General features: G+C 42.3%; 1 protein-coding gene across 15 annotated transcripts in view; it reads right to left on the bottom strand.

Annotated features, from left to right (window-relative positions):
• BTRC (beta-transducin repeat containing E3 ubiquitin protein ligase) overlaps positions 1 to 22,498 on the bottom strand; it is a 121,663-nt gene that overhangs the window by 62,669 nt on the left and 36,496 nt on the right. For 9 of the 15 annotated variants that reach the window (XM_075758065.1, XM_075758067.1, XM_075758071.1 and 6 more), the window contains one exon: positions 9,347 to 9,424. The exons of the other annotated variants lie outside the window; for them this stretch is intronic. In XM_075758065.1, the coding sequence (XP_075614180.1) occupies positions 9,347 to 9,424 (78 nt within the window). The remainder of the gene's footprint in view (positions 1 to 9,346; positions 9,425 to 22,498) is intronic. 15 annotated transcript variants of the gene reach the window in all.

Genomic DNA, 22,498 nt, shown 5'->3' with positions numbered 1-22,498 from the left:
CAATTATTTTCTTAAGACAAAATTTTTGTTATCCCTAGACCAGCCTTGGGAAGGGTAGTCTCCACGGAAAGTCGCAAGACAAAATAAAGACTAGCCAAACAAAAAACTAGATCATTTACAGGATTTTCCCTAAAGCACAGTTTGTCATATTGCAATTACACCTTGCCGACTGTGAAAGCCAGAGTCCTTAATATTGCCACTAGAGGGAAGACGCGTCTCGACACATGGCAAAGGTAGTTGGGGAGTGGGTTTTCTCGAGCAATTACCATAACAAAGCTCCCTTGGCTGTGTGTACCTTCTAATTACTCAGTACAATTAAAATGACTTACCTAAAACAAACAGGAAAAAAAAAAGGCCCCTAAAACAAAAAACATCAAGACAATACAAACAAAAAACCTTACTCTGATCTGCCTGTTATCTGAAATTACATTAAAGCTGAAGATCTTTTTTTCCTCATCCATCAATGCATGGGGGGGCGGGGGGGGGGGGGAACAAAAAAAAAAAAAGAGTATGCCACAATGCCCAAACACCACAGGGTTGTTCAGCGACATAAAAGCATTAAAACAAAAACAAAGAGCAAGAAGAACTAGATCTCTTGTTAAAGAAAAGAGAAAAAAAAAGAAAAAGGAAATGTCGTGGTATTTAGCCATCTGGTAGCTGCTTGAAAACAAATTGTCCTCAAAAGAGCAGAAATACAGTATGTCTTCTCTCAGTTCACTGGCTTATGAATCAGACTTCCCACACACACACTTTTTTTTTTTTTTTTAAAATACAGGCATGATAATGTTGGACTTCTGTGCTGCTGCTTTCACTTCTCTCTTGTCCCACTGTGCAAAGATAACCATGGTCATCCCAATCAGAGCCGGTCATTCCAACTTGGATGTATTATTTGCACTCTTTTCAGGATACATCTTGTTGGGCCCATTGTTCAAAAACCCTCAGGATTTTTTTTTTTTTCCCTAACAGCTACTTGCCGATTTTTAAACCCTTAAATCTTTCATTTTATAAGGCACGTCACTAAGGGAAGATGGCAGCCAAGTGATTTTTCTTTCCATTGACAATTTGTGACATTTTTCCAGCAGCATGCAAGGTGTTGAAAACCTGGCAGCTGTTACCTCCCGGGATGAAGATCCTTTTTTATCCTCCCTTGACAGTTTAACTCAATGGGTCAGCACCTTTAAAGACTGCAAAGTACCACTGAAGTGGATGGAGGCTTGAATTACTGCTCCCTCCCTAATCAATGTAAACCCTCACTGCAGGTGAAACTCTTCATCTATAGAGGTGCATGGGGGAGGAAAATGTAATGCCCTGAGCCAGATGGTTTTCATCTTGTTTTTTAAAGAAGAAAGGAACAAGCTAACAAGGGGACAGCTACTTTGTTAGCTTCTTGGCCTCTCTCATGGCTTTGGATCCCCAGGGTTCCAGCCACACAAGAGAAAGAATACAGAAAAACATAAACACTTAAAGAAATATAACTAGGGGGCTGGCAACACGCTGCTTTCAAAGAGTTGAGAGCCCTGTTCAGCACTTTATTTATCACTGCCCACGTTCTTCGGATTGTAAGTGGACATGGACACAAAGGGCAGGGGGGGAACAGACAACACTTGCAATTTACTCAATTACAGAGGAATGCAGAAATGCGGTGGGGTGACAGATTCCTATTAGCACTAATGATGAAAGAGCCCAGTGGCCTTTCTGCCACAAGGCAGCATTCCCATTGTAACTTAGACTCCGACACTACCCGCTTTGGCTAGTTTTTTAACATGCATTAAGTGTCACGGAGGAATGGAGATGATTTTTTGTTGTTGTTTGAGAATAAAGAAAAAAATTAAATGAAAAGAATAATCTTAAAAGAAAGACTGAGTATGTACTTCTAGCAATTTCAGAAGACTGTTCAGCCAGCAACTCCTTACTAACAAGCGTTAATAGCATAAAAGAAGAGGTAACCAGGGTAACTTTACAGACCCGGTACGTCCTGCCTTGGCGAGCTCTCTAACAGAAGCCAAATTTCAACTGCAGGATCTTCCCCGGAGGGAGGGAGCTGAAGGACCCTCACCCCCTCCCCACCAGTCGAAAAGAGAGCTTCAACTTTACACGGCAGAAATACTTTTGAGGAGGAGAAACGCGCCTGGAGAAGAGCCCTGAGCAGCGGGATGAGGCCACCACCTGGAAGTAAATGGTTGACGGTTGCTGTTTTTTGTCTTTCCTTTGCTCTACCTTCTTTAACCGCTTTCTGCTTCTTACGGTTTGCTTGTGTATCGGCTTTAAACTCTTAAGATCAGACTGTGCCTATTTTAACTTTGAAATAGTGCCTAGAGCATGTTTTAGGTGCTACATGTAATTCTACATAATGATCTCAAATCTGTAAGAGTGAATTGAGGTAATAATCTGTGCCAAAATGGTAAGAGGGAAATTCTTGAAAATGCTAAGGGGCCTGTTTGAATGGGGTAACAGACAGGGATTTTTTTTTTTCCCCCAGACTTCCATCTGGAAGCTTACAGAAAGACAGCAGAGTCCACCGTGAGGTTTGCAGGAGGTACAGTGCGGCAGCCTTGCTGCTGCCAGCATTTCCCCACAAGGCACCTTCACCCACAGACAACCCACGGCAGCAAAAGGCACTTCATTATTGCTCTGCCGAAGAGAAGGGAGGCAGGGTTTTAAACAACCTGCATTGTGCCCATCGCCTTTAAAAACCAGTGGGGTAATCAAGTTCAGGGCAGCCCCGGACAGCTGCCCTGTGACCTATTCATGCTGACCCCCACTATTCATCACTTTCCTTTAGGACTATGAGGGCAAGCTCCCAGGGAGTGACCACCACAATAGACAGATACGAGCCAACAATAATACGGTTCCTGAAAAAAAAACAGATGGCCCTGCAATAAATTTACAAATCTGCATTCATGGCTCTGTTAAAAACACCCAGAAGCTAAAAGGCTGGAGGGGCCCCCAGAGAGCTTCCCCTTCCCCGTTTCTAAAGGCCGGCTCTCTCCCCAAGACTATTGAGCTCATGTTCTTCATAAATGAAGAATGGAGACATAGACCTTAAAATAACAAATGCCTGACCTAATCAATCTAGTGTTTGGGTCTAATGCTAAATGATAGGCACTGAAAACTAATTATGTTTTTTGGCAAGGAAGTTGAATTAAAATGGAAACACACAGGTTAAAAAGGCACTGAAGCATTTGCAAGTCCCTTTGAAAGGGCGGCACACACACACACACATGCTCACATGCAGGGCTTGAAACAGGAACCTGATTCAATAACTCATGCATTTATTTTTAAAATGAATCAGATTAGTCCCATGTGTGACCTGCCGGTCCATCTGTATGAGCTGGACTTAATGGGCACTCTTCTCACGCTTACTTCAGTTTGAAGTATGAGAGAGATAAATTTAGTTTAATTTTCAACAGATCAAGCTATCCATTTTCCAAATGGACCATCTGGATCAGCCTATTAAAATTAATTTATAACTTTGCAGTGTGAAAATTCGTTTGTTAGCTTAAATAAAGTTGCCAAAAACTTTTGCCACTTGTCATTGTTTTTTTTGAAGTCTGTTTTCATACTATGATTTTCAGTTTACCTCTTCAAAAAATTTAATTTTTTCAGATGAAGCACTCAACAGGAACTGAACGTTTCCATCCTTACTTTGAAGTCTGTCACAGCTTAGATCTTTTCACTGCTCCAGCTAACAGTGTCAAGTTGATTGCCCTTTTCTGTTTCCTTTCCCAGTGCTAATCTCCATGTCTCTTCTGCCTTACTGCCCCTCATGCACCCAAGAGTGGCTGTGCCTCCTGCTTCCAGCACACCAAGGACACAGCTCCACTTGTTGAGACTTCTGAAGACACCCTTCTCCAAAAAACATTTTAATGAACAGAAGAATGTTATTTCTCCTAGTAAGAGGTCCATAGTACTGAGCAATGGGTGTCTTCAGCCCCTGCTTACAACTTCAGATGCGTAAGTAACCATTACACCTCCTTATTACTCCCACCTTCTGGTATGTCTGTTCCACAAACCCACCTGAGAAAACATTTATGGCTAATGCTGCATACCTGCACTGCAAACGAGGGAAGAAAAGGTAACCGTACCTTTACTTAAACTTGTCAGCAGCTGAACATGTCAAGACATCATACTTCCCCTGAACTGGTCTGATGCATCTCATTAATTTTCTAAAACTAATCAAAAAGTACTAAATATGTGGACACTTTCACGGGAAAGACCATTTAAGTAAACAGACTTCTCCTCTACCCACATACACACATTCAACTCCTCTGGGCATATAGGTCCACGTTCCCCAATAATGAAATTTTAACAGTAGCGTCTTAAGGGATGGACAGAAAATATGAAACTACACTCAATATTTACCAAGTTAGCATCTTTCCACTAAGGTGGAAAGCACTCTTTGTTTATTATTACTTTGACAGCATTTGCAGGTCAGATGTTTTTACAAAGTATGGACAGATGTAAGACAGGGTAGCCACTCTGCATACCTTCCTAGGAGATGCAGATCTTTCCAATAAGTATTGTTCAACTCATTGATTATAAGGGCATGTGGCTGCATATGTGTCTGATTTCTGCAACTAGAGTTTGAAAACTCCCCACTGCTTCTTGTCCCTTGCTAAGAGAGAAGAGGAGCAATCCGAGCTTCCAAAATGCTCAGAAAGCTTTATTTATGTCTACATAAAGAACCAAAATTCCTTCTGCAACAGGCACAAAATCGTGGTGTCCTGCCGAATAGAGTAAATTTTCACAAGAAGCTGGGAGGGGACACAGCCAGGACACCTGACCCAAACTAGCCAAAGGCATATTCCATACCATATGACATCCTGTTCAGTGGCCAGGAAGGGGGAATCACTGCTCTGGGATGGGATGGGCATCGGGTTGCAGGCAGTGGGCAAATTACATTGCGTATCGCCCACTTTGTATATTCTTTTATTAGTCGTAGTGTTGTTATTTTCCTCTTCCTTTGCTGTCCTATTAAACTGTCTTCATCCCAACTTAAAGAGTTTTACCTTTTTTTTCCACTTCTCCTCCCCATCCCACCGGTGCAGGGGGCGGGGAGTGAGCTAGCAGCCACATGGTGCTTAGTTGCCGGCTGGGGCTGGTTACAGCTTTTGACAATTTTGAATATCCTTGGGTTGTTGAAGCCAGCATGCTCTTATTGCTATGTCTCCTGAATGTGTTTCAGGTTTTGTTTAGGGTTACAAAATATTGTTTTAAGAACAGGACCCAGAGATCTGCCCCAAGGCTGGATAGTCATGGGTGGCATAGCACGTGGGAGAATATGGGCAGGTCTCTGAATAACTTCTCACCTCCAGTAGTTTGGAACTTCACTCCCAAACAACTACAGGAACCTGATGAAGTGGCAGAATATTTGAAAGGAAAATGTTGTGGCTATTCCAAAGAGGCACAACTTACCACATTGTGCCAGTATCTACCAAACACTGCTCAATATTAGGCAGCACCATCGGGGGAAGAAAGGGAAAAGAGAGTGACAGAAACTCTGGCTACTTGAACCCTGGTGACAGGCATTGCAACGGAACCAAAAAACCAACCTGTGCTGGTATCAGTCAGCCCTATATAGAAGAAGAAACACACAAAAAAATCAGTATGCTTAGTAAGGGATGATGATGAACTGGGACCATCACAAGAACAGGAGGAAGAGACAGAACCAGAGATAATCACCCGATCCCTGTCCCTGAGTGAGCTGCGAGATAATGCGAAAAGATTTCAGCCACCATCCAGGAGAGCACATCATTACCTGGCTGCTCCAATGTTGGGATAATTGGGCCAACAGCCTGCAATTAGAAGGTAGGGAGGCCAAGCAGCTGGGATCCCTGTCTAGGGAAGGGAGCACTGACAAAGTGATTGGAAAAAAGACACAAGTCCTCAGCCTCTGGAGGCAACTTCTGTCGGGCGTGAGGGAAAGGTATCCCTTCAGTGAATATGATGCATGTCATCCAGGCAAGTGGAACACCATGGAGCTAGGTATCCAGTACCTGAGGGAAACAGCCATGTGGGAGATGGTTTGTTATGACCCAGACAACACGCAGTTACCCACAGATCCTGATGAACTCCAATGTACCCGACCCATGTGGCAGAAGCTTATGCAGAGCGTGCCATTGTCATACATCAACGCATTGGCAGTAATGGACTGGAAAGGCAAAGAGGTATCAACAGTGGATGAAGTGGCTGGCTGACTCCAGCAATATGAAGAAAATCTCTCTTCCTCCCTCATCTCAGCTGTGGAGAAACTATCCCGGAAGGTCCAGCAACTCGAAGAGAGTACATCCTATTCCCCACCTGCACAGACCAGTATCTCACCTATTAGAAGTAAGCGTTCCTCTGCTCAAGAGAGAAGATATAGAGCGTACAAACCACAAGGCATCCTGTGGTTTTACCTGTGTGACCATGGAGAGGACATGAGGAAGTGGGACAGAAAACCTAACCTCAATCCCAGAGGCACGAGTATGTGAATTACAACAAAAAACCATCACAAAAGGAAGTTCTTCCAGAAAAATGCCGCTCCAGTTTCCAGTGGGCAGTTCCCCAGACCGAGTGGAAAGCCTGATCGTAAGTATGATCCTCTTGAAGGGACTTCTAAGTCATTTTTACAAGAAGTAACAAATATGATGACCAGGATTAGAGGAGCCCTGCCTCCAGCCAGGTGGAGGCAAGGGACAACCAGGTTTATTGGACTGTGAGGATCCAATGGCCTGGCATGTCAGACCCACAGGAGTACAAGGCTCTAGTGGCACCAGTGCACAGTGTACCCTCATGCCATCGAGCCACGAAGGGGCAGAACCCATCTGTGTTTCTGGAGTGACAGGGGAATCCCAACAGCTAACTCTACTGGAGACTGAAGTGAGACTAACTGGGAATGAGTGGCAAAAGCACCCCACTGTGACTGGCCCAGACGGTCTGTGCATCCTTGGCATAGACTGCCTCAGGACAGGGTATTTCAAGGACCCAAAAGGGTACCAGTGGGCTTTTGGCACAGCTGCCTTGGCAGCAGAGGAAATTAAACAGCTATATGCCTTGCTTGGTCTCTCAGAGGACCATTCTGCCGTGGGGCTGAGGGTCGAAGAACAACAGGTGCCAAACTCTACCACAACGGTGCACCAGCGGCAATATCGCACCAACCGAGACTCCCTGATTCCCATCCATAAGCTGATTTGTCAACTGGAGAGTCAGGGTGTGATCAGCAGAACCCGCTCACTCTTTAACAGTCTTGTATGGCCAGTACAAAAGTCTAATGAAGAATGGAGACTGACAGCAAACTATCGTGGTCTGAATGAAGTCACACCGCTGCCGAGTCCTGCCGTGCTGGACATGAACTGGAGTCAAAGGCAGCCAAGTGGTACACCACAACTGATACCACAAATCTGTTTTTCTCAATCCCCTTGGCGGCAGAGTGCAGGCCACAGTTTGCTTTCACTTGGAGGGGTGTCCAATACACCTGGAATCGACTGCCCCAGGGGTGGAAACACAGCCCCACCATCTGCCATGGACTGATCCAGACTGCACTGGAACAGAGTGAGGCTCCAGAACATCTGCAATACATTGATGACATCATCGTATGGGACAACACAGCAACAGAAGCTTCTGAGAAAGGGAGGAAAATAGTTCAAATCCTTCTGAAAGCTGGTTTCTCCATAAAACAAAATAAGGTCAAGGGACCTGCACAGGAGATCCAGTTTTCAGGAATAAAATGGCAAGATGGGCATCATCAGATCCCAATGGATGTGATCAACAAAACAGCAGCTATGTCTCTACCAACTAGCAGAAAGGAAACACAAGATGTCTTAGGTGTTGTGGGTTTCTGGAGGATACATACTCCAAATTACAGTCTGACTGTAAGCCCTCTCAATCAAGTGACCTGGAAGAAGAACAATTTCAAATGGGGTCTTGAGCAATGACAAGCCTTTGAACAAATTAAACAAGAAATCATTCATGCAGTAGCCCTTGGGCCAGTCTGGGAAGAACCAGATGTAAAAAATGCACTCTACACTGCAGCCAGGGAGAATGGCCCTACCTGGAATCTCTGGAAGAAAGCACCAGGGGAAACAAGAATCACCCAAATTAATGAAGGATGAACTTTGATGAAACCAAGAAAAAGCACAGCAATGATGGAACTAGAAATGGCTTCAGCAACCAGCGCCCAACAGCCTCCTGGAAATCAACATCTTCAACCCGCAGACCATAAGCATGGCCCACGCCAGAAACAGCAGCCACACAGTACAGCAGCCACACAGTACAGAAAGGAGGCTGGCCGGGGAGGAGGAGTTGCTGCTCAGGGATGGGATGGGCATCAGCCTCCAGGGGTAAGCAAATTACATTATGTATCACCTGCTTTGTATATTCTTTTATTAGCAATACTGTGGTCATTATTTTCCTCTTCCTTTGCTGTCCTATCAAACTGTCTTATCCCAACCCACGAGTTTTACCTTTTTCTTCCAATTCTCCTCCCCATCCCACTGGGGGCAAGAGGAGCAAGTGAGCAGTGATATTTAGGTGCCAGCTGGGGCAAAACCACGACGCTCAACTGTTGCAATGTGTGGCCTGGGGTATTCACTTAAGTAAGGTTCATCAGTGGTTTTACTCCAATACACCAGGCAGCAACCTTGGGCAGCTGAGGCACAGACTTATTTTTGCTTCTGCTGCCTGAACGCTGCAGTGGGGAGAAAGAACAAGGTGAAAAAGGATCTGAAATCACTAAATCCAACTTAAATCCCCCAGAAATCACAAGCCAGACTCTCTTTGTTGACCGTGGGGATTAAAAAAAAGTGATTCTTTTGAATTGGAAAGAAATTTACTATATATAAAAGGCAAAGAGATTGTCTTTTATCAGACCACCCTTTCTCCTTTGTACCCATTAGTAATTTATATGCTTGTAGAAGAAACAAGAACAGGTCATTTTTCAGGTTATTAACCTGGACATCACCTCCAAGAAAATTTACCTTCAAGGGCAAAGAAAAGCTTAATTGTTGTAGAACACTTTGAGACTCTTGATCTACAGCAAGGCAAAATATACTACAAACAAGACAGGAACAATTACAGAAGAAAAGGCTGAAGAGGTCTTGATGAACACCAAATGGAGAAAGGTAAAACTAGAGAGTCACAGCTGACTGCACTATACAGAAGCCTAGATTTCTTTAGAGTCATCAAACTCTCCTGAAAGCTAAATCTCTGTGCCTGATTTTCCTGGGTACAGTGTGACTTGTTCAGACTTCAAAGGCAAACAGAAAGGGTTTGCATGAGCACACGTCAGACTTCAGCTTCCAGAAGCATTTAAGGATTCAAATAGCTAGAAAGTTTTATTGCATTTTTAAAGAGACTGATCACATACCTGTCTAAGTGAATTCTTCTCAGGAATGATCTTCCTAGGGGGCTCATCATTATTACAGTCTTCTCTCTCAGAGGAATTCTGTGAAAGAAAGTAAGCTTTAATTCAGTTCTTATCCCTAATATTACTCTGCGAGAGAAAAGAAACAGAATACTTGTACTACACAGGCTGTAGTATTTTACGCACGCCGTACCGTACATATACCGGAGGCTAACTTGTACTTTTAAGCCAAACAGCTTGTTATGGCAGAGAAAGAATTTCTCCTCCTTAACACAACAATGCACCACTGTGCAGGTATCTACTGAAAAAGCCTGTGCTTTGGGGATTTATTCTGAAACCACCAATAACAGCCACTTTGAAAAGCTGAAATGGTGGTTGGATGAGCATGGCAACACCAGTGCTCCTGAACACCCCAAAATAACTATTTCAAACAGTGGAACCTGTTGAAAACAAAAGATTGTTAATGGGTGCAACTGTTGTTCTCTGTGCCCCTATGCTTTTAATCTGCCTAATAATTATTAATTGCACTGAGTCTTCTTGGGTGCCAATAATCATAAAGAAATGATGATAGAGTTAAATTCTGGTGAAAGAGGTTATCAGGATATCCTTTGAAAAAATATAATTGTGTAGGTATAATTGTATGGCTATGTTTTTCACTCCTGCCTCCTGACTCTACATAAATATACAATTTCTAGAAAGACCGAAGCTTCAAAACTTAAGCTGCAACCTCCAAAAAAAGAGCATCAGTAGGACAAGAAAAGGTGGACAAGAAGAAATACGAGGGCTTTTCTAGCATGAGTAAGATGACTGGGAGACTTTTGTCCTGTTAACTTCACAATTAAAACTGATTATTACCTGCTTTAAAGACAGGCGATAGTTATCTTAGGACATGCATAGTCTGTAGCAAACATTTGGTTAAAAACTGCTGGATACGTGGGGAGAATCCTATCCTCACTGCCAAAGTCAGCTACTCTGGAAGACGGTGTTCCTTTGCATGGGTTCATCCACTGCTGTTGATAGAGTAATGACAGCCAGCTTTGGGGGAATCCCACACACACATCTAAAATCAGTTTGATCACCACAGTATTCATAGCCTTAGGCCACATTCTCACGCATTCAGTAGTGAGCAACTAAACAGGTTTTAAAGAGATACAGAAAAACTGCTTAGGGAGAGCTCTGCCAGGAAAAGGGTGGTTTTCCAGTTACTTGCAGACAAGCTCACGAGTGTGTATTAAGGCAGAAGTTTGCATTCTGTACCTCTCTCCCCTCGTCCCCCAAATAACCTGTCCTTCGCTGAGCACGGCTCTGCCCGGCTTCTTGCAGAGCCAGCTTCCAGCCCAACGCCTCAGGAGACAGAAGTGGCATCTGTTGGCAAAGGAGGAGCTGGGCCCTGCAAACAGCCAGCGTGGCAGAGGAGGAGGGCTAGCAGAAAGCAAGCAGGCTGCGGGAAGCCATCAGAAGAGCAGTGTGCTCGTGTGCCCACTGCAGTGCTGCGTGATCAGGCACCGTCTAGGCAGCTCAGGTTTGCTGGTCTGATGAAGGGGAAGAAAAGGTACAGCCAGGAGGCAGGGCAGGGGTAGAAGCTGTTTGCTGAGAAATGACAGATAAGGGGAGGGGGAATACAACAGAAAAACCCCACTTGGAATGTCATAAACTGGTCAGGGGGATTCTGCGTAAATCAAGGCTTGCAGACCAACTACTGATTTTGGATTTTTTTTTTTAAAACAAGATATAGAACTTGCAAGGCACCATGACAGCTGGGATGCTGTAACCAGGGGTTTATAATGGAAATCAATTTTAAACAGGCCTGATAAATCGCTGTAAAAGGCCAGTTTTTAAAAGTTTTCATATGAGGTCTCAGCCAGGACCAAGTAACTACATTAAATCCAGCTTAGAAAGGACTGTGATTGTAAAAACATACAAGTTATAATCACGTATCTCCAAAAAGGAAGGTCAGATATTAAAGCTGCTCTTTTCTACTCATTGAAATACAGTTTAGTAAGTAGTTAATTCAAGTAAGGATTCTAATTTTTGTGCTTTGGAGAAAAAGGTAAAGTATGAGAAAGGTAAGAATCTGAGGTGAGTTACTATACATTTCCAAGAAATGTTTTGTTGGGGGAGTGAGGGGGTTGTTTACTATTTCGGGATACTTTTTCAACATCTACCCCCTTCCCTACAATAAGTGCCAAAACAATTTCCCCTTCCAAATAATCTTCCTATATCAGTGAAATCTTGCATTCTTCTCGCCTTTTAAAGCCATTAAGGATCCTCCCTCAAAAAACATGAAAAAGCAGGAAAAATCAGTGCTGCTGGTGAACTGTCAGCCCTCATTTTGAAATTCCTAGTTATTGCAAAGCATCAAGTTATCTACTTTTTCTTTAAGCTGAGCATCTTCTTTTAAGAGCAAGCAGAGGACCATTTTGCATTCATTATCTTTATAGGTGGCAAGGCTAAGAGGTTGGCTGAACAAAGACCAGACAAAGACTGCCAAGTGCATATGGTGGTTCACAGCTTGGCGTCTCACCATTCTACAGCACCAACACAGCAGCTCCGATAGCAGACTATTAAAGAGGAGCGCTGCTCATGCACTTTTGTCGGCAAGTAAGTTACGCTCGGTGAAGACGGAATGACTGGAAAGCATTACGCTTAAGAAAAAGCACAGATGTTTATAACTCCCGCTCATTTCTCAGGAATAGGAAACCCATCAATCCGGGTGCAGGTACAAGACCCTGCGTATTTCAGGACTAACTGTAGCTGCGTGGAAGTGAATTTCACTTGATAGGGCAACACTTAGCCATGGTTATGGGAAGAGCGTAACGTAATTGACTGAAACGGTACATCTATATATTTCTCCTTGCTGAACAAGGTGGGAGGAGGGATAAACACGTGCAAGGTCAGAATAAGGTTTGCTTCAGCAGGACTTCAGTGATGCTCTCGGCCGCAAGAGAGGCAGACAAAGGGAGGAATAGCTCTGAGCACCCTCTCGTGGCTACCGAAATACACGTCTCGGGCACAGACCTGGAAAGAAGCATTTGGTGTCCAGACGGTAAGTTGGGTGTACTCACTGGGAATATTAAAGATCTGCAGCGACTGTACTCGATACGTAGTAGAGGAATGATGGAATTTGTTAGGGTGAAAGAAGTGAAGAAAGCCAGTGCATACAGAAAGCTGAAAAGTCCTTTCTATCAGGGAAAATTTTTAAATCCCACAGGCAAGCTTTCCTTCATAGACTAAAGCCAAACCAGCCAAAAGTGTTTGTGCTCACGTGCAGGGGTCTTTCCTTTTGAACAAGTCCAAGCAAGTTAAGATGAGAAGTGCTGAAGTCTCCAAAGCACAAATTGATCAATCTTGGTGAGATAAATACTGCCCCCACCTTTCCACAGACAGGTAAAATATTTTTTTTTATATGCCCAAGGTCACACAATGACAGTGGAAGCATGGGGAAGAAAAGCCGGGAAACCCAAGCTCACAGTTCTTCTAACCTTCACAATTTGTCTCTAGCAGGAGGTTCCTGTAAAGGGGCTCTGCCCTCCATAGCTCATTTTTCCTAAAATGGCTACTGTCTGTAATGAGATGCTTTTAAATCTGATTTGCATTTAAAACTTCAGCCTGTAATTAACAGAATATAACTCCATGGCAGGTTGTCTTAAAGACCACTACAAAATTATTACTATTTAACTCTCCCCATGAAGCCTCCTCCACCACTAAACACGACATGCCACAATGCATACGAAATCCCTAGACTGAAGCGTTTGATGGGAGATGACATGCAGTATTTTGTGTACACAGCCCAGCAAAACACTGCTGGGAATGAGATATAATACATGGAGAAATGCACTCCCAGGGACTACCAATTGGGCAGAGCTACCTTTAGTACCGCCTCGCTCATAGTGGTGGAAATCAAACCCCTGCCAACTGGGGGAGGCTTTCTTTGGTGCTGTTCTGCCCTGCACTAATTATAAAACAGTACAGACAGCCTTTTTCCAAGTGGGGGGAGGTGGGGGTGGAGGAGAAGCGCATGTCTACGCGAAGAGCACAACTATTTTTTATGCTTTCAAATTCTTAATCCTGTTTGGAGCTGTCAGTGGGGGTTAATGGAAGCCTTGGATAGGAGAATTCCAATCTGGTTGGCAGATGGATAGGTTGGTTATAGCTGCATAACTATGTCTTGCCTGCAGGCACAATTCAGAACACTGTTAAAGCAATATAAAGTCTCTGTCAAGCTGAACCATTTGGATCAGTAGCAAGGAGAAATAATAATAAAAAAAGGAGTTCATTTCTGGGCCTTGCGCGTTTATGCTAGTATGCAGAAACTGATTAATTGTCATCGTGTGCTGGTCTGCTATACCTCGGATTTCTACTTCTGGAGTAGATTTTGCATGCTAATATAATCATTCTCCCTCTTGAGACATTAGCAAATAATCAAATGAAAAACAGGATCATAATTTACTGAGATTCGGGCAATTCTCTATGCAAATTTGACTTGTTATTGCTGCTGCCTCGTTAATCTGAATGCCTTTGACAAACTCCTTTGATTTATGAACTCATGACAACTCCAATGTGTATATATTTTGCTAGATTGACATTATCATTAAGAGTGGGTGGACTGAGCTCACATGAATGGCTGATTTTATTCGCTGGTGTCTGCTGCTCAACAGCTGAGCATCTCCTTCTCACAAAGCCCCTGAGCGCCAGGCTCTTCCCATCTACCCATCCATTCATCATCTCGATGTTAATTGGCCCAGGCTTTAAGCAAATTTTCAACACGATTTAAAGGCACGATGACACTGATTACTGACCCTCTGCCATACGGTGCCTATTGATTAACCTGACAGAGATGATGAGCTTGAGGGAAACTAGGTGTGTGCGGACCTCGGGGCGGGGAGCGGGGGGGGGGGGGGAATATATTATTGTTTATGCAGGCAAAACACTTGTCATTATCCCAAAGGCCAGAATTTGTGCTGCACTGGCCCTTAAAACACACTATTGCTTTAAACACCTGCATCCAATACAGAAAACGCTTGCTTGCTGTGGAAAAATGATTACAAATTTGATGTCATGTGCAGTCTGTATTTTAATCAAGTTCCCTGATAAATAGACCCCCTCAAGCCAATCAAGTCTTGCTCTAGCCATTGCGTGCATATACATCAGTTCGAACAGAAGCTGGGGCAGGGTGTGTTTTTAGTGGTATCAGCAGATCCAACTGCATGTAGGAAATCTACTTGGGTATTTCAGGTCTCTAAGCAAATAATAGAGTGGGAACAGAGTGTCCAAACAGTTACAGAAGAGTAAACGTTTCAAGGGCAAACCGGATGCCAGAGTAGCTGCCTCGGTATTTCTGTTGCCACATTAAAATAAATGCTGTAGCACACACCAGTGAAATAGTGCATTTCCCCTTCTCCAGTGCAAACTGTTGATACGACCTGACCCTCAAGCTCCTAGGCGCACTGAGTGAACGCAGCATTTTATCAGAGCTTGACAATAACTGACATCCTCTTTCACGTTTCTTGAAGTGTCCCCACGCTGCACTTGGTCTTCCTCACCAAGGACAGAGGGATACTGTTTCAGCCAAGAGGAAGCCACTGAATAAAGTAGGTACATCAGCATTCTGCCTGCAGACTGGTGCTATATGAAAGTAAAAGGAAGCAGAAGGCCTGTCTAACCCCCACCCAGCCCCAGGTTAAGTCTGTCAGTCAATGCACGCTGTTCTTCTTTCCCAATTCAAGCCAGCAGCCTGCCAGCAGTCAGGATGTTTCTCTTGTTTGAGAGGGGGAAGTAATCAGGGAGACGGGGGGTTGCCCCAAGATGCTACAAAGTTAGCCATCTTCTAACCTGCATCAATTGCTTGCAGGGAATGTGACAAGGTATCATTGGGTAAAGGTATGGAGAAATTAGCTGTGATTGCCTGATGCCCATGTCAGGCAGAGTGGACTGAAAAGGGGAGGGAAAGGGAGGGAGGAGAGAAAGAGAGAGATGTGTGGAAATAAGTGCCAGTCAGACTAGAGGCACACATAAGCCTTACGTTCCTTTTCCAATAACCTTTGTAAGTGATAGATGAGTCCAAGCCCATTGTTATCGTTAAGGGACTGTCAGCATCCTGATTTTATAAATGCTGTCTGTCAGTTTATAAATATCTCAGCCATTTCAAACAGTGCTAGGATGAATCCTGGCATAGCCAATGTCAGCCTGAAAGCAGTATAACTGTTAAAAAAAATATGGGTCTAACATCCACTAAAAACATTTAAGGATAGCTTCTCCTTTTTACTCCTACAATGAGGCTCGAAATGTTCAAATTCATGCTTATTTGGCTAGTCACTACAGTATATAAAAGCAGTCCTTAACATTGGTAATGTTCTTTGAGAAAAAAAAACAAGTATGAAAGCTGCAAGTTTGAAGGCAATTCTCTGCCTGTTCAGTAGATAAAACAAAAATGACAGCTGTAACACACAGGGAGATCCACAGCAATGAAAATGCAGAGATAAGTATCAGACCCCATTCCTCTTTGGCATTTGCTGCTCTGAACATTCACTGAGATTAGATCCTTTTAGAGAACACCATAAATTGCAATGTGTATGCACAAGGGGGTGACTTCAGCCCAGAATGAAGGCACAGACAAGTTTCCCAGCTCTTACAAGTTTGAAGTTAAATGGTACTTTTGCCAGGGGTTTATGGCTAAGCATTAGAATGACAGAAGGAGAGGGCAGAGAAACTGCAGTCTACCTTGCAGTGACCAGTATCAAGAAAGGAAAGGGAATAAAACTGGCCTTCCAGTTCAGTGCTTGCTTTGCAGACTGGTAAACACACCTGTATCATGATTACGTATCTATTATCCTGTTAGCTGCAGAGAATCCTGGATGGTTTTCCTCCAATACGTTTATAAACTCCCCATGACAGGGATTTCTCCACCCCCACCCTGAACATTTGTGTGGTACTTAAAGAAATGAAGTTCAAATTCATGCCTGAGCAGCTCAGGTACCTACTATAAGCTAAATTCTTAAAATTGAAGCTCTGACAGCAGTGAAAATGGAAAAGTACAACACTGCCCCTCAAACCGGAGACATACGCACATGTTCACACAAGTCCCGGTTTGATCTGCATCTATGTTAATGGTGCTGACAATAACAAAAATTTCAACAACCATTTTTGCAGTTGAAAGCCAGGACGTTTTGGGGTTTCCATCTGTAGAATGGATCCTTTGTATTTTTCCTTACTTTTCATTCAAATCAATAATTTGAAAAATACATTTTCAAAGCAATGAGACTTGATAATGGAACTTCATGACGTCAAGAAGAATTTGTTATCAAGTTATTTAACATAATAATTACTGATTAGTTATAAAGGATTAAGTTAAGGGTGTGAGGACTCTTAGCATTACTGGAAGAACAGTAAATTCAATTTAATGTTAAAATACCAAAAGCCAGCACAAATATCAAAGATCTGATGAACAGACGTGTTTTAAAGAGCACGAATCTAGTTGTTGTTAAAAAATAAACAGAAATCCAGGTGCTGGGAACAAGCCATTTAGGGAAATTTTAAAAAGCTAGCTTCACTTCATACACATTTCTCAAGTGAGAGTGAGAGAGAGAGAGAAAATATGGCTAATGAGAACAGTCTTTCCACGTTCCCCAGGAAGCAGCCCTGCTTAACATTTCTGTTCTGTGAATTTAAGAGAGTCAGCAGTGGTAAATTTGTTTTTAATATTCAAGCTTTCAAGCCTTGCAAGCTAGTTGGCCAATGGCCCTTTCTATTCCAATGTTTGTTGGTGCCTTATTTACACAAGCATTACATCCGGAGAGCCTTTGAATATAATTTCACGTGGATTAAGGGAAGAACATTTGCTTCTGCTAATCAGGACATCTGGTTATTTTTGTAACTCACAGACATCTGCATTAGGCAGTTCAACTTCCCCATTCCTCATAACAAGGTTAGAGCTCAAGAAGCCTCAAGGACCTCTAGTTGAATTTTACTATTTGCATTTTTTCACAGCCAGGTCTGTTTCAGAATTTCTTTTCCTAAATAGCACAAATCGATCAGCACCTTCACAGGTACACATACACTTTTATAGCTAGCACTTTCTATGCATGATTTTATAGCGTACATCTTGTACTCCAAGATTTTATAGTAGTTCAAAGCTATCTACATCTTTTTAAGGAACAGAAAGCACATATTCCAAAAAAACATGGATGAAAACATCCAATTAGCCTTATGATACACATAATATGGGTATATTCCAAATATCCAACCAGGCCATTTATGTAAGACCAGCGTCAGGACTTTTTCTAATCTCATTATCAATGTGCTTTGGTTTGTCTCTTACTAGCAATTTATCCTGCATATCTGCTCCCCACACTGAACAAAACAGCATTCTTCCCTTTCTATTCTTTAGGATAACCTTAAAGATTTCTCCAATCTTTTAAATTCTTGCTCAAATTCTTCTTTAAACAGTTTCAGCTGAGGTTAATTTCTCTGCCAGACTGCAGAATTGTGCCACACATACTTCAGGAAGAGGTATTTCGCATGCAACACAAGCTTTTTAAAAAAGAACAGACTCAATGAGGACTCAGCTCTTGCTTTTTTGTTGCTTTCACTTTGCTACATTCCTTCTACAAAAATTCATTTTCAACAATCATTCAAGGGTGTTAAAGTACTAAAGGTTTGAAATTATACACACTCATTCTCAGCTTGCAGGATTCTTCCCTCCCCTAAATCATAGCTTTTGTCAGTGCTTTTGTATGCTAAAATAAGATGTTTTCTTTACTTTTTCCCCTACATGTAAGGGGGGGGGGGGGGGGGGGGGAAGCCCAAAGTCAGCTTTTACAGACTCTGAACATAAGCCAACATCCAAAAAAGATGTCAAAAACATATTTCTAGTACTAACAAGAGTTAGCAAGAGCCAACGGATCTGGGGAGAGTTTTTTAAAACTTTTTATTTATTAAAATTCTCTAGATACAGATTAACTTTCTTTGTACAATATTTATTACCGCTTCATCTGCATAGAAGCTGCAAGTGCTCTGAGTAATGGGTTGTAAAATCGGCTAGCTTTGCTGCACATTTCATGTCCTTCTTGAAGCATTGTTTTCTAACTTTTTATAACTATTTCTCTCAAAGGACCAATGCCATCTCACTGGTCTCACTATAAAACTCCTTCCCCTCCCATCCCTGGTTATCACCTATACATATTATTTTGATTTTTTTTCCCCCCCAAAACCTCTCATTCTGAGCTTTCCTGTCAAGTAGACAGGACGACCTCCACTTTTCATCACACCCCACCCTTAGAGCCCATGGCTTTCTCACTCCATCAAATTCAGCCCCACTGCCCTCATCTCACCGTACTGTTTCATGCTTTTCTTGCTGCTTTTTCCCTTCCTGTTTTTCATTGCAGGAAAGGGGGAAAAGAGATACAAAACAAAGGTATGAAGCAGAAGTTGTCTGCCCAAAGCCAGAATGACACCATGAGGGAACAAAGCCCAAATTCTGTGTCCAACACTGTGTTAACTTTTTAGGCACAGTTCCTCCCCAAAATAGTGAATGGAAATAGCTCAGTTGTTTAAAGAAACAGCTACCCAGTGATCTCACTGCAGTGTTAGATCGATGCGAATTCACAGCATATTGTCTACACCACACTATGCAGAGGCACCCATATCAATATGTCTTAGACAACGTCAGCCAGGTGACCCTGCGGCCAAAACGACTAGTTTTCAGTCTAGAACAGGTTCAAAGTACCTGCAGAACAACCATGGAGTAGTTCAGGTGACATAGCTCCACGTCCCTGACATGTCTCACAGTAGTAATTTGTCCATACATGCAGGCCTTGGTGCTTTTTCCAGCTTCCAAAGCTACATTCGTTACAGGAAGCGCCATCCACCACTGGACTATGGGGGCAAATTTAGTTAACTTCAAATACATGGTGGGTTTACTTCCATACAGTGCTGTTGAAAAACCTCATTGCTGATATTAAAAAAAAAAAGGTATGAGTCTGAACATGTCCCAACCTTCCATCACATTGAGCAAAAAAAATTTATAATCTTCTAATAAAAGAATGGAAAATTACAGATTGGGCACCACACATTATACCATTTGGCTAGCAAGCATCGCAGCCTTTTATCAGCTGCCGCCCAAGAAACAAACCCCTGGGTCCTCCTGATTTGAATGTGGTAACACAACAGCCTCTCCTGTAACATTTCAGTTTAAAAACTCACTATTAGGTTCTACTCTCACAAAATAATTCCAACTCCGAAATGCCATTTTCTTGAACTAGAGCAAGGAGTTACAAAACGTTATTGCAAATCTCACTCTGCTGGGTAAGGAAGAAGAGTTGGACCTGCTATGGAGACCATCAAACAGGGTGGGTAGTCAAGCAGTCAAAGAAGGAAAGATAAAGGTGTGTATAGTATCTCATCTTCAGATACCTTGGGGCTAGCAAACATTTTGTTCCTATAGGAAATTATACAGCTCTAGATCACTGCCTATTGAGATCCTCTATTCGCAGCTTTTTGCTATAACATGAATGGCTTATTAAACCTACAACATATCTGTTTTAGTTAACTTCTTAGTGGAGAGGGGCCAGGAAAACAAAATGTACTTAAATGCTGAATTTTTTTTCCAGGCTGAATGCCTTTCATCCAATAAGACATTCAAAGCAGTGACCCAGCAAATGGATTGAAAAAGCAATCTTCCGTCTCAGTGCCACATTATCATTCCTATTCAGTATTCTCGGTGAGATATCTCAATCAGCTGGATGTGTGTGTAAGTGACAGCGCAGCCCATTGCTGGGTTAATTAAACATTTGACTTTAACACCCTCCCCGTCATTAAGCAAATAAAAACAGATAATTCAAACTGCACTTCATCCACGGGGTACACAACATACATGTCAAAATTAAGAGAGTCCAAGGCCCTCAGGGAGTTCTACTCGGGGAGGTAATCAGTTTAAATCTTATCTGGTTTATCAATTATTCTATTGATTAAAGCAGGGTGATTATACAAAACTCCTTCTTGCCACATGGGATACATGTCAGCAGAGCAGGACAACACAGGGAGGCTCAAAAACGATTTAAAGAAAATACAGACAGATGAATAACAGTCTATTAGTACATGCCAGCAATCCATAGATGGAAAGCCTGATTCTCCTTTTTAAGCAAGTGAATTAAAGTCCTTCCAAATTAGAGTGCCAATGTTGTTAACCCATCTGCTTTAAAATCAGATCTATATGTTGAAAGGGAAACATTTCTTCATTTTAAACAGATCATTTCTTGCATGTTTGAAACATGTTTTATTGATACTGGTCCTGGAACATAACAAAGACACCAAACACAAGAAATCCCAGATTTTTAAAAGGCATTATAGTTATCTATCAATGACTCTCAAAAAGTCGATAAAAAGAGCATTCTCAATATTTGAATTCTCCTACATGCATCCATGACACAGCCATAAGCAAAATGTTGCATTTTAACAAAGTGCAACAGCTCATCTCAGACATAAAAGGATTGTACTTTGGAGTTTCAGAGAAATTTTTTTTTTTTTTTTTTTTTTTTTTTTTTGTATTTGCAGCCCTCCAAAATGAGATATTAGTAGCCGTGGGAGCTGCCACTGCCACATTCTCCTGATTTTCACAAGCCCTCACACAAAATCCCACCACAGCAGTCCTTATTCAAACTTCTCTCTTGCACACAGCCACAGTACACAAAGCAATTCCAGTTCCTTCTCATTTTTTGTTTCCGGGTGAAGAAAGGTTGAAAGAACCTCTGTCTCTTCCAAGGTCTGTTCGTGTCCTGAGTTTGTGAACACAGTCCCCACCTTTACTATCTTCCCTGTAACATTTTGTTTCAAGTTTTACTATCATATCCTAAACTGAATCCTAAACTGAATCCTAAACTGGCCTGTGCAATACCTTGCCTTGCACATACAAGCCAAGGACCTTTTAAAAACGAGACACTGCAGTCTAGGAAAAAACAACAATTGAAATTTATTTCTAGAAGTTCCCTCAAAGCAAACAATTAGTAGCAGAAGAAAGATCAGCCTTAAACCAGGGACTTTCTTCCCCCATGACACCTTCTAGAATCTGTTTCATAATTTTCAGACCAGTAGTGCAAACTATTTATTAGTCATCTAATCACATCTCAATTTTCAACCAGGACAGAGGGTACGAACCACAGCAGTCAAAACGCCGACAAGCTAGAGAGCCCCAATGCCCCACTGGCCAAAGCAGAAATTTTAAGAAACAAGGACAGCCAAAAAGACGGCCCGAGGTACGTTCTTGCCCTTCACCTTCAGAAAGGGATTATATGCCACTCCATATTGGCACTGCATGTGCACCCAACCATACTTCAGCTTCCTCTTCGTAGATCTCTTTTCTTCTTTGGAAGCAAACTAGAAGCCTGCATTAGCATGCTGTATTTTACTCTCACCACTAGAAATACTGAGGGTGCTATTTGTAATTGTATTCTTTTAAGAGGTTTGTTCTCTGCAGCTGTTTTCTGCTTGCAGTGTATTTTGTGTAATCAGCACATCATCATAAATACATTGGCTGTTCCCCCGAGGGAAGCTGTCACTGTTTAATTTACAGAACAACCTGGCCAATGTGAATTCTAACACTACAGCACTATGGCAAGAAGTTACCACACTCAGAAAAACAGGTTTCTATGAATTTTTATATCAAGAGCTGGTCCCAGGACAATTTAGGTTCTAGAAATAGATTGTTTTTAAAAGCGCTTTATACACTGGATGGAGTGGATTCTTTCCCACTTACAGCTTCTTAATGCAGCACCAAACTCACTCCCACATTATTTTAAAGGTGACAACCCCAATCTCCCCAAACACGACCATCTTCACGTCTGACTTCTACCAAAAGAAGGCACTGCATGTAGGTGTCTTATGCTACACACTGATTTGTTCATAATTTTTTTTAAATTAAGAACCACCCAAAACATCAACATGCTAGTTGTCTTCATTTCAACAAGGGAATGTACTCTGTTGCAAGGTCAAATGTTATTACCTACATCAAAAGGTTGCTGCACAGTTTATTACTCCGAAGATGCGATACAAGAGCAAGGCATATTCCTGAAAGAGTAAAAACGTACGCAGCTTTATTGGCTGAATGAAGAGTTGCTTCCTTTGTTTGCTGGATATATGGTTGTATTTTGAAAGAATAAATCA

Source organism: Balearica regulorum, chromosome 7 (assembly GCF_011004875.1).
Source record: "Balearica regulorum gibbericeps isolate bBalReg1 chromosome 7, bBalReg1.pri, whole genome shotgun sequence".
NCBI classification, from domain to species: domain Eukaryota; kingdom Metazoa; phylum Chordata; class Aves; order Gruiformes; family Gruidae; genus Balearica; species Balearica regulorum.
Note: the sequence above shows the minus strand (reverse complement) of the source record. Positions and strands in the feature narration are given on the sequence as shown.